This window comes from Culex quinquefasciatus, chromosome 2 (assembly GCF_015732765.1).
Source record: "Culex quinquefasciatus strain JHB chromosome 2, VPISU_Cqui_1.0_pri_paternal, whole genome shotgun sequence".
NCBI lineage: Eukaryota > Metazoa > Arthropoda > Insecta > Diptera > Culicidae > Culex > Culex quinquefasciatus.
In genome coordinates, this window is record NC_051862.1 from 95,877,411 (window position 1) to 95,887,706 (window position 10,296).

The 10,296-nt window shown below is 45.6% G+C and overlaps 3 protein-coding genes across 3 annotated transcripts; 2 read left to right on the forward strand and 1 right to left on the reverse strand.

Annotated features, from left to right (window-relative positions):
• The first annotated feature begins 1,961 nt into the window (after positions 1-1,961).
• Positions 1,962-3,437, forward strand: LOC6041144 (transcription initiation factor TFIID subunit 7). Its single transcript, XM_001850392.2, has 3 exons — positions 1,962-2,142; positions 2,206-2,421; positions 2,483-3,437. Exons 1-3 carry the CDS (start codon positions 2,068-2,070, stop codon positions 3,380-3,382), a joined length of 1,191 nt encoding a protein of 396 aa, XP_001850444.1. The 5' UTR covers positions 1,962-2,067; the 3' UTR covers positions 3,383-3,437.
• LOC6041145 (asparagine synthetase domain-containing protein CG17486) lies at positions 3,394-5,426 on the reverse strand. Its single transcript, XM_001850393.2, has 3 exons — positions 5,316-5,426; positions 4,842-5,253; positions 3,394-4,781 (listed from the first exon to the last, which is right to left on the reverse strand). The coding sequence occupies exons 1-3, from the start codon at positions 5,373-5,375 to the stop codon at positions 3,508-3,510; spliced, it is 1,746 nt and encodes a 581-aa protein (XP_001850445.2). The 5' UTR covers positions 5,376-5,426; the 3' UTR covers positions 3,394-3,507.
• A 307-nt stretch (positions 5,427-5,733) lies between these two features.
• LOC6041146 (RNA cytidine acetyltransferase) lies at positions 5,734-9,116 on the forward strand. The gene is made up of 4 exons (XM_038250528.1): positions 5,734-6,068; positions 6,129-7,752; positions 7,809-8,878; positions 8,943-9,116. Exons 1-4 carry the CDS (start codon positions 5,866-5,868, stop codon positions 9,064-9,066), a joined length of 3,021 nt encoding a protein of 1,006 aa, XP_038106456.1. The 5' UTR covers positions 5,734-5,865; the 3' UTR covers positions 9,067-9,116.
• The last annotated feature ends 1,180 nt before the right edge of the window (positions 9,117-10,296 follow it).

The window sequence follows — 10,296 nt, forward strand, 5'->3', positions numbered from 1 at the left end:
GGGGGTGAAAAATAAAATGAGTCAAAATCCATGCGCTCAGGAAATTTAAAAGTTCAAAGTGTCTAAAAAATTGTGGTTTATTCTTTTTAAGGATTTCAAATTCAAAAACAAGTGTGGTGATTATTTCTCGACTTGGTGCAAGACTCATGATCGAGACTTCTCAATACAGAGTCAGATTTCGTGCATCGACAAATCCTACTATCGTGGGTCGAGAAATAACGATCGAAATTTGAAAATTAAATATTTTATTACAAATTATAAAAAATTAAAAGAAACAAAAATAAAAAAATAATAAATGAAAAAAACTAAGTTTTGATGTTTATATTTTATTGTTATATATTTTTCAAATATAAGTAAATTATTTCTCTATTTTGTATTTGTTTTAAAATTAATTTTAGACATCTGTTATAATTTGTTTAAGATAAAATTTATTTTTTTTTAGTTTTTTGTATTTTATGTTGTTTTTTTTTAAACTTTTGGAAATAGTTTTTTTCTCTAATTTTTCTATACATTTTTTTTTATTTTATAGTTTTTGTTTTTGACAATTGTAAAATTTAACCATGAAAATTTTTGAATAATTTTTTCAATTTTTTTTTTTTGGACTTTGAATTTTGCACATTTGAGTTTTGAGTACCATTGCCTTGGCGTTCTCGATTGCGAGAATTTTCTCGAAACGAGGTGTCCGAAGGCTTGAATTTTGAGGCAATTGGGTCCTAAAATGAAGCTTAGATTGCTGATATTATTGTTTACAGCGATAAAGCTTATTTTTCTGAGTACAATGACCCTTTGTACGAGCACAAAGAGTTTAAAATGGATTTTTAAATCAATTTTGAAAAATTAACCTTGCGGTCCTTCTTGACAGAAAAGCTCCTACTTGACAGCTCGTTCCAAGGGGACCATAGTTGATCCATCGAAAAAATGTTGTCTTGTCAAAAAAAAATTTGAATTAAAATGTAAAAAAGTGATCAGAAATGGTTTTTAATCGTGTTTTTTGCCGTTGTACATAAAAAATTGACATAGGACTTTAGTATCCAATTGGGTTCTAAAGCCCTATGTCAATTTTTATGTACAACGGTAAAAAACACGATTAAAAACCATTTCTAATCACTTTTTTTTATTTTAATGCAAAAAAATTGACAAGATAACATTTTTTCGATTGATGAATTTATGATCCCCTTGGCACGAGCTGTCAAGTAGGACCTTTTCTGTCAAGAAGGACCATGAAGCTAATTTTTTTAATTCAACTAAAAATCCATTTTAAATCCTTTGTGGTCGTTCAAAGGGTCATTGTACTCAGAAAAATAAGCTTTATCGTTATTTTAGGACCCAATTGCAAACCTCTTTCACACCTAAGCTTCCATCCACCCCGGGATTCGAAATGACGACCTTTGGATTGTGAGTCCAACTGCCTACCAGTGGCTCTACCGGACAGGACCCATGGAGACGACTTTTTGCAGTTTTTTGTGTATTTGAAACACTCGGATTTTAAAAATTAAAAAAAATGTTAAGTTTTTTATTAGAATTTTAAAAGTATTCTTTTTTTTTGTTTTGTGTACTGTTTTTGTATACTTAATTTTTGAATCATTATTTTTTGAACTTTCAAATAATTTTGTAAGCTTACTTCATTCGCTCCCCCAGGAAATGTCATTCTATACAAATTGCCTTTTGAAAAGTGCTCCTACTTTTCTTCAACTATGTACCTAAGTCGGATCACCAAAAAACCTAACAAAAGGCTCGGTTTTCCGAAGATTTTTTTTTTTGCTAATTGTGTTTCATATGTTTCATATCACCTTTACAAAAAAAATCTAGGTATTATACCGATACGTACAGACATCTCGATACCAAAATACAAATTTTCGTAACAATCACGCCTGTTTTGAGACAATTTGGTAGATTTGGCAGCACTGGGTCACCGTTTCTGTCAATTTTCTCACGCTCACCTTTTGCAATGCACTCGCCTTGCTCTGTTGACACAACAACATTTTCGCGTCAGCTCAACTTTTTTGCAGCACCCGAGAAATTTCCCGATTTTCATCGAATTAAAACAATTTTCCTCAAATCACAACGATGGAAAAGAAAAAGGTCGAACCCCGCAAGGAGGAAGTGGAGCTGGAAACGCAGCTAATCATGCGGATGCCGGTGGTGAGTGGATGCCTTGTTTGCCTCTCCAAACACTCAGATTAATCGGAAATGTCTTTTTCGTAGGAACCCGCTCGCGTCCTCCGCGAGGCCATCCAGAGTGGGGCTAACAACTTGAAAGATCGGCTCACGATCCGGCTCGATAATGACTTGCGGTACGGTGAGGTGCGCTTTGACCACTGGCTGCTGCACGTTAAAGTGGTGGATCTTCCGACGATTGTCGAGTCGCTGAAGACGATTGATAACAAGAACTTTTACAAAACCGCCGATTTGTGCCAGATTGTGAGTTGGTTTCTTTGGTAGGACTGTGATTAGCGATTGTTGATTGATTGTTTTGTTGCAGATGATTTGCAAGGAGGAACCGGATCTGCCGTCGGCGGAGGAGGAATCCCCGAACAAGAACAAGAAAAAAGACCCGAACAAGGTGGACAAGAAGTACCTTTGGCCGCACGGAATAACACCGCCGTGCAAGAACGTCCGCAAGCGTCGCTTCCGGAAGACGTTGAAGAAGAAGTATGTGGAGGCGCCGGAAATCGAGAAGGAAGTGAAGCGTCTGCTCCGGGTGGACAACGAAGCGGTCAATGTCAAGTGGGATTTGATTACGGAGGACGAAGATCCAAACAAGACGGGCGGGGATGATAAGAAGGACTTTAACGCGCCGAACAAGAGTCCTTCGAAGGGAAGCAAGAAGAGCGCGGCCAACAAGGACGTCGGCGAGCACGACATCTTCGGCGAGGAAGTTTCGGACTCGGATGAGGACGACAATCCGATCAACAAGAGCATCGACATCGACGAGAGCAGCCGGCTGTCGGCGGAGGCCGAGGACAGTCGCCTGTCGGACTCGAGCTCGTTCCAGGGCACGCAATCGTCGGATCGGCACGGCGCCACGGAGTTCAAGAAGGGCATGTTCAGCGGGGGAGCTGGCGAGGGAAGCAGCGGTCGATCGCGCAGCAAGATGGAGTCGGGATCGGTTTCGAAGTACGGGGACAACTCTCGGCTGGACTCGGATAACGAGGAATCGTCCGAGTTTATGGCGTCCTCGCGGGACACGGTGAGCAGCCGGCTGTACGAACTGCGCCGGCAGTTGAGCGATCTGAAGACGCAGCGCATCCAGAAGGAGCAAGAGATCCGTACGATCGAGAACCAGACGCTGCGGCAGCGTTTGCAGGACAATCTGGACAGCGTGATGAGCCAGATCGTGGAGAAGGAGATGGAGATTCAAGAGCTGGAAATGATGCAGTGAAGATTCGATTCTAAGGTAACTTTTAAACTTTCTTTATTAAAACTTGTGCTTTAAATGCCGAACTGAATGACTGCATATCACGTCCTTGAAGTCTCTACGCCATTCCGGATTTATCTGTGACATAACTAACCTTCCGCAAGAAACGTTGACTCGTCGGCCGCATTCTGTTTCCGGTCGGCGATCCTCGAGCCAAACTGCAGCGCTCGTTTCCGCAAACAGGTTGATTCTCGCAATCCCAGCCGATATCCGCACAGGCGTAACGTGAGCTTGTCCCCGACTCCAGCCCCGAGCGGATAGTAACACCTCTGGGAAGCTCCCAAACCATGAACCAACGCTACAAAGTCCTCCTGAAGATAGGGCGTCCGCGGCGTGATTCCATGATCGCCGATTACCCGATCATCCCGTGCCAAATTCCTACTTGGCAATCGATTCCAGTCGAGCTCCAACTCCGCCGCCAAACTCCGGAAACCCTGCTCAACTTCCGCGTCACTTGGACCATCTTTTGACCGCACGTCCCGATAGAAAGCAACCCGATGCCGGGAATATCCGCCAAACAGTTCGTCCGCACCGGATCCCAGCAGAAGAACCCGAGCGTCACACCGATATCCGACAGCTTCATCAGTTGTTCCGTGACCGCGCGACGCGAACCACAGCGCGGCCCCGATCGACTCGTCCAGCACGGACTTGAGCGGGAAGACCAGGTCGGAGATGCGGCGCTTGTGGTCGTTCAACTCCTGGCGCGTTATGTTGATTTCGACAAAGTTCCAGCGTCGATTGGGGCGTAATCGCTGGAGTTCCTGAAGTGTGGATCTTCCCGTCACTCGATCCGGGACGTTCCAGTCGATGGGTGGAGGAACGGTGGACGGATGTTTCTTCCCGTTTGGACGAACGATTTTCTCAAAGGCCACGTTGAGCAGATCGATTGGAGTTGATTCCGGGACGAAGCGATCGGCTAGAAGGGCGATGATCGTGCAGTCAATGCCACCGGAGAAGAGGATTCCGAGTCGTGGGTGTGGACAAGGTTCTCGTAAGGGAAGGCATTTTCGACAGAATAATGGTGTGTTGACGACCCGTTCACGTACGGATTGTTCAAGCAGTCGGATGAGGTCGTGGCAAAGGTTGGAGACTGCTGGATTGCTTAACAGAAAGTTGAAGACTTGTTCAGGTTCTACGTTGGAACCTCTCAGAAGGTCGTGGTAGTTGAAGCTGATCTCGCTGTTTACTGAATGCAACCATGGAAGTTCAATTGGATCTTCGAACGTTACATTTAGAGCTGATTCCGATTCTTCCGTTTTGGTGTTCCACGGAAAAATGTGAAGATCTAGATTGTCTTCACTCAAGTCCACGTAATAGATTCCGTTTGGGGGTAGTTCTACTGTTTTCTGCTGAACCTTGTTACCTGTTGATTCATAGATCTCATTAGACAAAAACATCGTAAACAATTTCCCAAAGAACTCACCAAGGACACTGCTCACCACGATTCCATCATCCGAAACAGCCACCAGTAACGAGTTCCTCCCGAAGCAATCCCGTCCAAAGTAAACCCTCCGGCGGACCTTATCCAGCAGCACCAAACTAAACGGCCCCTTTAACACCCCAAAGAGCTCCCGCAACTCCTTAGCCTCACCCCTCGTGGCCACAATCTGTTGGAACAACCACCGGGTATCGCTGTCCTCGGATGGTCCATCGCGCTCCATGAAGAGATCCCCGTTGAAGAGAAGTGCGAACCGGTCATCTTCGACGGGTTGACGGCATGGAGTCGCGCCCTGTTGCCAGAGGACCGTTCCAAGCAGAAGCACCCGGGAATCGAACTTGAGCTGGCCGGTCTCGTCGGGACCGCGGTTCTGCAGGTGGCACTGGCATTGGGACAGCTGTTAAGGTGGATGGAGTGGGATTTAATTATTTAGAATTAATTCCTGTTTAGGTCTCTTACGATCTCCTCGTAGGCTCCGGTGAAATCCGCTTTGGAAATGAAGCAAAATATTCCGCACATTTTTTGACTTTTTGTTGTATTTTGTTGACCAGTGTTTGTAAACAGAACATACATGAAAACTTTTCAAATGGTTGCATGCGTTTAATAATTTTTTGATATTTAATTCAAATTTAAATATTTATTTTTGATTTCAAAACTTAAATTTATTTTGAAACGAATCCAAATTTAAAGATCAATAAGCAAAAATTTAGTTCCTTTTATCTGGCTAAATTGCACTGCAGTTTTTAAGAAATTTCTTCTCGATTTTTTTCTGTACACCGTTTTCAACGAGTCTGTATACTGAATTTAAATTTCGATTTCCCTCCGTGCCCCAAAAAACAACCAATCAAAACGAGTCACCCTGTGCTCGCCAAACTGTCAAAACACCGCCGCACTGTTTTGATTATTCTGCCTGGCGCGTGTCGTTCGAAAACACGTGAAATCCGTGGCCCGTCGGTAAATCTAGTTAATTTCGGTTCCCCGTTGGTTCCAACACCCCCCCGTCGCCACAATGGTCAAGAAAAAGATCGACAACCGCATCCGGGTGATGATCGAAAACGGCGTCAAGCTCGGCCACCGGACCATGTTCGTGGTGGTCGGGGACAAGGGTCGCGATCAGGTACCGATTCTGTACGATATGCTGACGAAGGCGTCCGTAAAGGCGCGGCCCACGGTGCTGTGGTGCTACAAGAACAAGGACGAGGCCATTTCGAAGTGAGTTTGGTGAGTAACTGGTCACTGAGCGATTTAATGGAATATTGTTTTTGCTTTTAGTCACGGGAAGAAACGGGCGAAGAAGATTCAAGCCGGCAAGATTGATATCAACGAGTCGGATCTGTTCGATACGTTCCGGGTGTCGACGACGATTCACGGCAGGTACTACAAGGACACGCACACGATTCTGGGTAAAACGTACGGCGTTTGTGTGCTGCAGGATTTCGAGGCGTTGACGCCGAATTTGTTGGCAAGAACCGTCGAGACGGTTGAGGGAGGCGGGTTGATCATTCTGCTGCTGAAGACCATCAACTCGCTGAAGCAGCTGTACACGATGAGTATGGATGTGCACAAGCGATACAGGACCGAGGCCCACCAGGATGTCACGTGTCGGTTCAACGAACGGTTGATCCTCTCGTTTGCGGATTGTTCGCGCTGTTTGCTGGTGAACGACGATCTTACGGTTCTTCCGCTGTCGTCGAAAACCGCTGAGGTGAGACCGGTCGAGGGCAACGCGATTCGCAAGAGTGCCAACGATGAAATGCTCGAAGAGCTGAAGGAGAGCCTCTCGGATACGCCTCCGGCTGGGCCGCTGGTCAACATTTGCAAAACTCACGACCAGGCCAAGGCTGTTGCTCAGTTTATTGACGCTCTGGCGGAGAAACAGTTGAAGCCACCGACGTCGCTGACTGCCGGACGTGGTCGTGGCAAGTCCGCCGCCATGGGACTGGCCATTTCGGCGGCCGTTGCGTTCAATTATGTCAATATCTACATCACTTCTCCGTCGCCGGAGAATTTGGTGACTCTTTTCGAGTTTGTCATGAAGGGATTCGACGCCCTGGATTACCAGGAGCACACGGATTACACCATCATCCGATCTACGAATCCGGACTTTAACAAGGCCATCATCAGGATCAACGTAACAAGGAATAACCGGCAAACGATTCAGTACATTTCCCCTTCCGATGCACATCTGCTAAATGCCGCCGATCTCCTGGTTATCGACGAAGCCGCCGCCATCCCTCTCCCACTGGTGAAAGCCATGCTCGGGCCGTACCTCGTCTTCATGGCCTCCACCATCAACGGCTACGAAGGAACCGGTCGCTCCCTTAGCCTCAAACTGCTCTCGCAAATCCAAAAGGACAACAGCGCTCCACCCCCGATCAAGCTGGACGAATCGATCCGTTACAACCCGGCCGACCCCGTCGAAAGCTGGCTAACTTCCTTGCTCTGTCTGGACGCCTCGGTAGTCGCGAACCTCAACTCTGGCTGCCCCACCCCGGACGCTTGCGAGCTCTACTACATCGATCGGGACGCGCTCTTCTCGTATCACCGCGCCGCCGAAGCGTTCCTCCAGCGTGTCGTGTCCATCTGCGTATCGTCCCACTACAAAAACAGCCCCAACGACCTCCAGATGATGAGCGACGCCCCTGCCCATCACTTGTTCTGTCTGCTCGGGCCGATCACCAAGAAGGACCAGCTGCCGGAGATCCTGTGCGTGATTCAGGTCTGCCTGGAGGGTCAAATTTCCGCGCAGTCGGTGCAGAACTCGCTCGCGCGGGGTGCGAAAAGTGCCGGAGATTTGATTCCGTGGAACATTGCCGAGCAGTACGGCGATCGGGAGTTCCCGAAGCTGAGCGGGGCGCGAATTGTGCGCATCGCGACGCATCCGAACTATCAGAGGGTGAGTTTGAATAGTTGCTTCAGGTTTGGATTTTTCATTGTAACTCTCTATTTCAGATGGGTTACGGCAAACGGGCGCTGAAACTGCTGCGCAGTTACTACGAGGGCAATTTTGCCCCTCTCAATGATAACCCGAAAGATCAGGAAGAGGACAACGGAATTCAAAGCATTGACGACGACGAGGTTAATCTGCTGAAGGAGGTCATTGAGCCAAGGAAAAAGGTACCAACCCTACTCAAGCGTCTAGCCGAACGACGACCGGAGCATTTGGACTACCTCGGAACATCGTTTGGCCTTACGAATGATTTGCTGCGCTTCTGGAAGAGCCAAAAGTACATCCCCGTGTACTTGAGCCAGAAGGAGAACGACCTGACCGGCGAACACTCGTGCATTATGATTTCCCCCATCAGCCACAGCGTCGAGAAGGTCGAGACGAACGACTGGCTCAACCAGTACTACGTAGACTTCCGGAGGCGCGTCCTCAAGCTGTTGGGAAAATCGTTCCGCAAGTTCTCCACCGGAATGGCCCTGTCCCTGCTGGACAACCGCGCAGCCAAGATCACCGGCCAGGAGCTCACCCAAGCGACGATCGACGAAATCTTCCTGCCGCACGACGTACAACGCCTAGAAATGTACACCCGCAACCAGGTCGAGTACAAACTGATCATGGATCTGACCCTGGACCTAGCCCAGCTGTACTTCCAGTCCAAAATGGCCAGCGCCAACATCGATTCGCTGCAAAAAGCCATCCTGCTCGGCATCGGCCTCCAGCACAAGACCATGGACGCCCTCGCCGAAGAGTTCAACATGCCCAGCGGCCAGGTGCTGGCCAAGTTTTACGACTGCATGAAGAAGCTCACCAAGTACGTGCACTCGATCCTGGAGAGCACCATCGAGAGTACGATGGCAAACGAGAGCGACCTGAACACCGGTGCGGGACTGGTCGCCTTGGACAAGAGCATCAACGAAGACCTCGCCGAAGACGTGAAGAAACTGCAGAAGAAGCAAAAGAAGGAGCTCGCCCGGCTGAAGAAGGAAAATTTGGACCAGTTCATGATCAAGGGCACCGACGATGAATGGAACAACGTGCTGGCGAAGAACAAATCGACGATCATTTCGATCAAGAGGTGAGTGAACGATGGCTCGGCACTTTTCTTACAGCAACTGATTTTTCAAACTTTTATTTTCTAGTGGGGAGAAGCGCCCGGGAGACGCGAAAGAGCTGTCCTTTGAGGACAATGAGAACTCGTTTAAAAAGAAGAAGTCCAAGCAGCACATGGACAAGAAGCAAAAGTTTAGGAAAAATAAAGTTTAAAAACGTAGAATAGAGTACGTTTTGCGGCTAAGCCTTCGTTAAAACAAAAATAGTTGAATTTCTTGCGATGACAAACTTGTTCTGGCTTCACATACGTTCCATACGAGCGCTGATGCTATTAGAAGGTCTTGTCGAAGAATTGTGATCTTCAATCGACTAGTTTTGAGTTCAGTCAACATTTTTTGACTGATTTTTAAACCAATAAATTTGGATCTAAAATTCTACAAGCCATATTACAGTATTCCATCCACCCTGGGAAATAAAACATTAAAAAAATAATTAAAATTTAATCAATTTGAATCACGGAGTGTTATTTATTACGTAACTAAGAAATTAAGATTTTTATGGCTACCTGGTTAAAAAATACAAAAATAAAACAGTTTACATGTTTTTATTTTGGTGAATTTTTTAAATATATATATTTTTAAAAATATTTCTAAATATATTTAGATTAATGCAAATAGATTTCAAAGTTTACTTCGTGAACTTTTTAATTTTAGAATCAAAATCAAAAAATAAATGTAAACCCCTTTTTATTTATGGTATTGTGCATTTTAAATATTTTTATGATTTCGTTTTTTTTTTGAACTCTTGAACTATATTTTTTTATGTTGTATTTAATCTATATGAAAACAAAAAAACATTTTCGCATTTCAAAATTTTGGCAACTTTGAACGTGACCATGGTTGACTGCCAAATGAAGGAACTATTAGACTATGACAAACAAACAAACTCGCAATTTGTTGTGTTTGACACACTCGCAAACAAAGCCGAACGTGTGCAGGCTGACGTTTCTGCAAACAAATGTAGGCAAACTGTCAAAAAGTTTGTTTGTCGTAGCCTAATAACTCCTTCATCAGACATGGAGCATGTCGCACCATTCCTAAGACCTTTGAATCCACAGCACCTCATCCAAGCATCTCGTGAATGATATGCTTTTTTTTATGTCTGTTAGTAGGATAAGGTATTGATTTTTCGATGCCTTCCGATAAACACGCCGCTGAGCCATCCGAGCTATGATGCTATCGGAAGGGATTTCTGGATAACACACGAAAACTCTCGTTACAGTTTTTTCAAAACTTAATACATGACCCAAACCGTCAGCGTGCCTTCCGATCAACGATGATATAGAAAGTTCTTTTTAACAGTAGAAAAAATGAATGCCCTCAAAAAGATTGAACTCCAATTCCGGAACTAGGGGAGAATGGCTAGATCGAGAAATTACGATCG

Excerpts from the sequence above, each read along its gene's own strand:
- LOC6041144 (XM_001850392.2), top strand. The coding sequence starts at position 2,068 with ATGGAAAAGAAAAAGGTCGAACCCCGCAAGGAGGAAGTGGAGCTGGAA. Across the intron at positions 2,143-2,205 it reads TAATCATGCGGATGCCGGTG|GAACCCGCTCGCGTCCTCCG; the intron begins GTGAGTGGATGC and ends TCTTTTTCGTAG. Across the intron at positions 2,422-2,482 it reads CCGCCGATTTGTGCCAGATT|ATGATTTGCAAGGAGGAACC; the intron begins GTGAGTTGGTTT and ends GTTTTGTTGCAG.
- LOC6041145 (XM_001850393.2), bottom strand. The coding sequence starts at position 5,375 with ATGTGCGGAATATTTTGCTTCATTTCCAAAGCGGATTTCACCGGAGCC. Across the intron at positions 5,254-5,315 it reads CCGGAGCCTACGAGGAGATC|CTGTCCCAATGCCAGTGCCA; the intron begins GTAAGAGACCTA and ends CCACCTTAACAG. Across the intron at positions 4,782-4,841 it reads CGTGGTGAGCAGTGTCCTTG|GTAACAAGGTTCAGCAGAAA; the intron begins GTGAGTTCTTTG and ends ATGAATCAACAG.
- LOC6041146 (XM_038250528.1), top strand. The coding sequence starts at position 5,866 with ATGGTCAAGAAAAAGATCGACAACCGCATCCGGGTGATGATCGAAAAC. Across the intron at positions 6,069-6,128 it reads AAGGACGAGGCCATTTCGAA|TCACGGGAAGAAACGGGCGA; the intron begins GTGAGTTTGGTG and ends TTTTGCTTTTAG. Across the intron at positions 8,879-8,942 it reads ACGATCATTTCGATCAAGAG|TGGGGAGAAGCGCCCGGGAG; the intron begins GTGAGTGAACGA and ends TTTATTTTCTAG.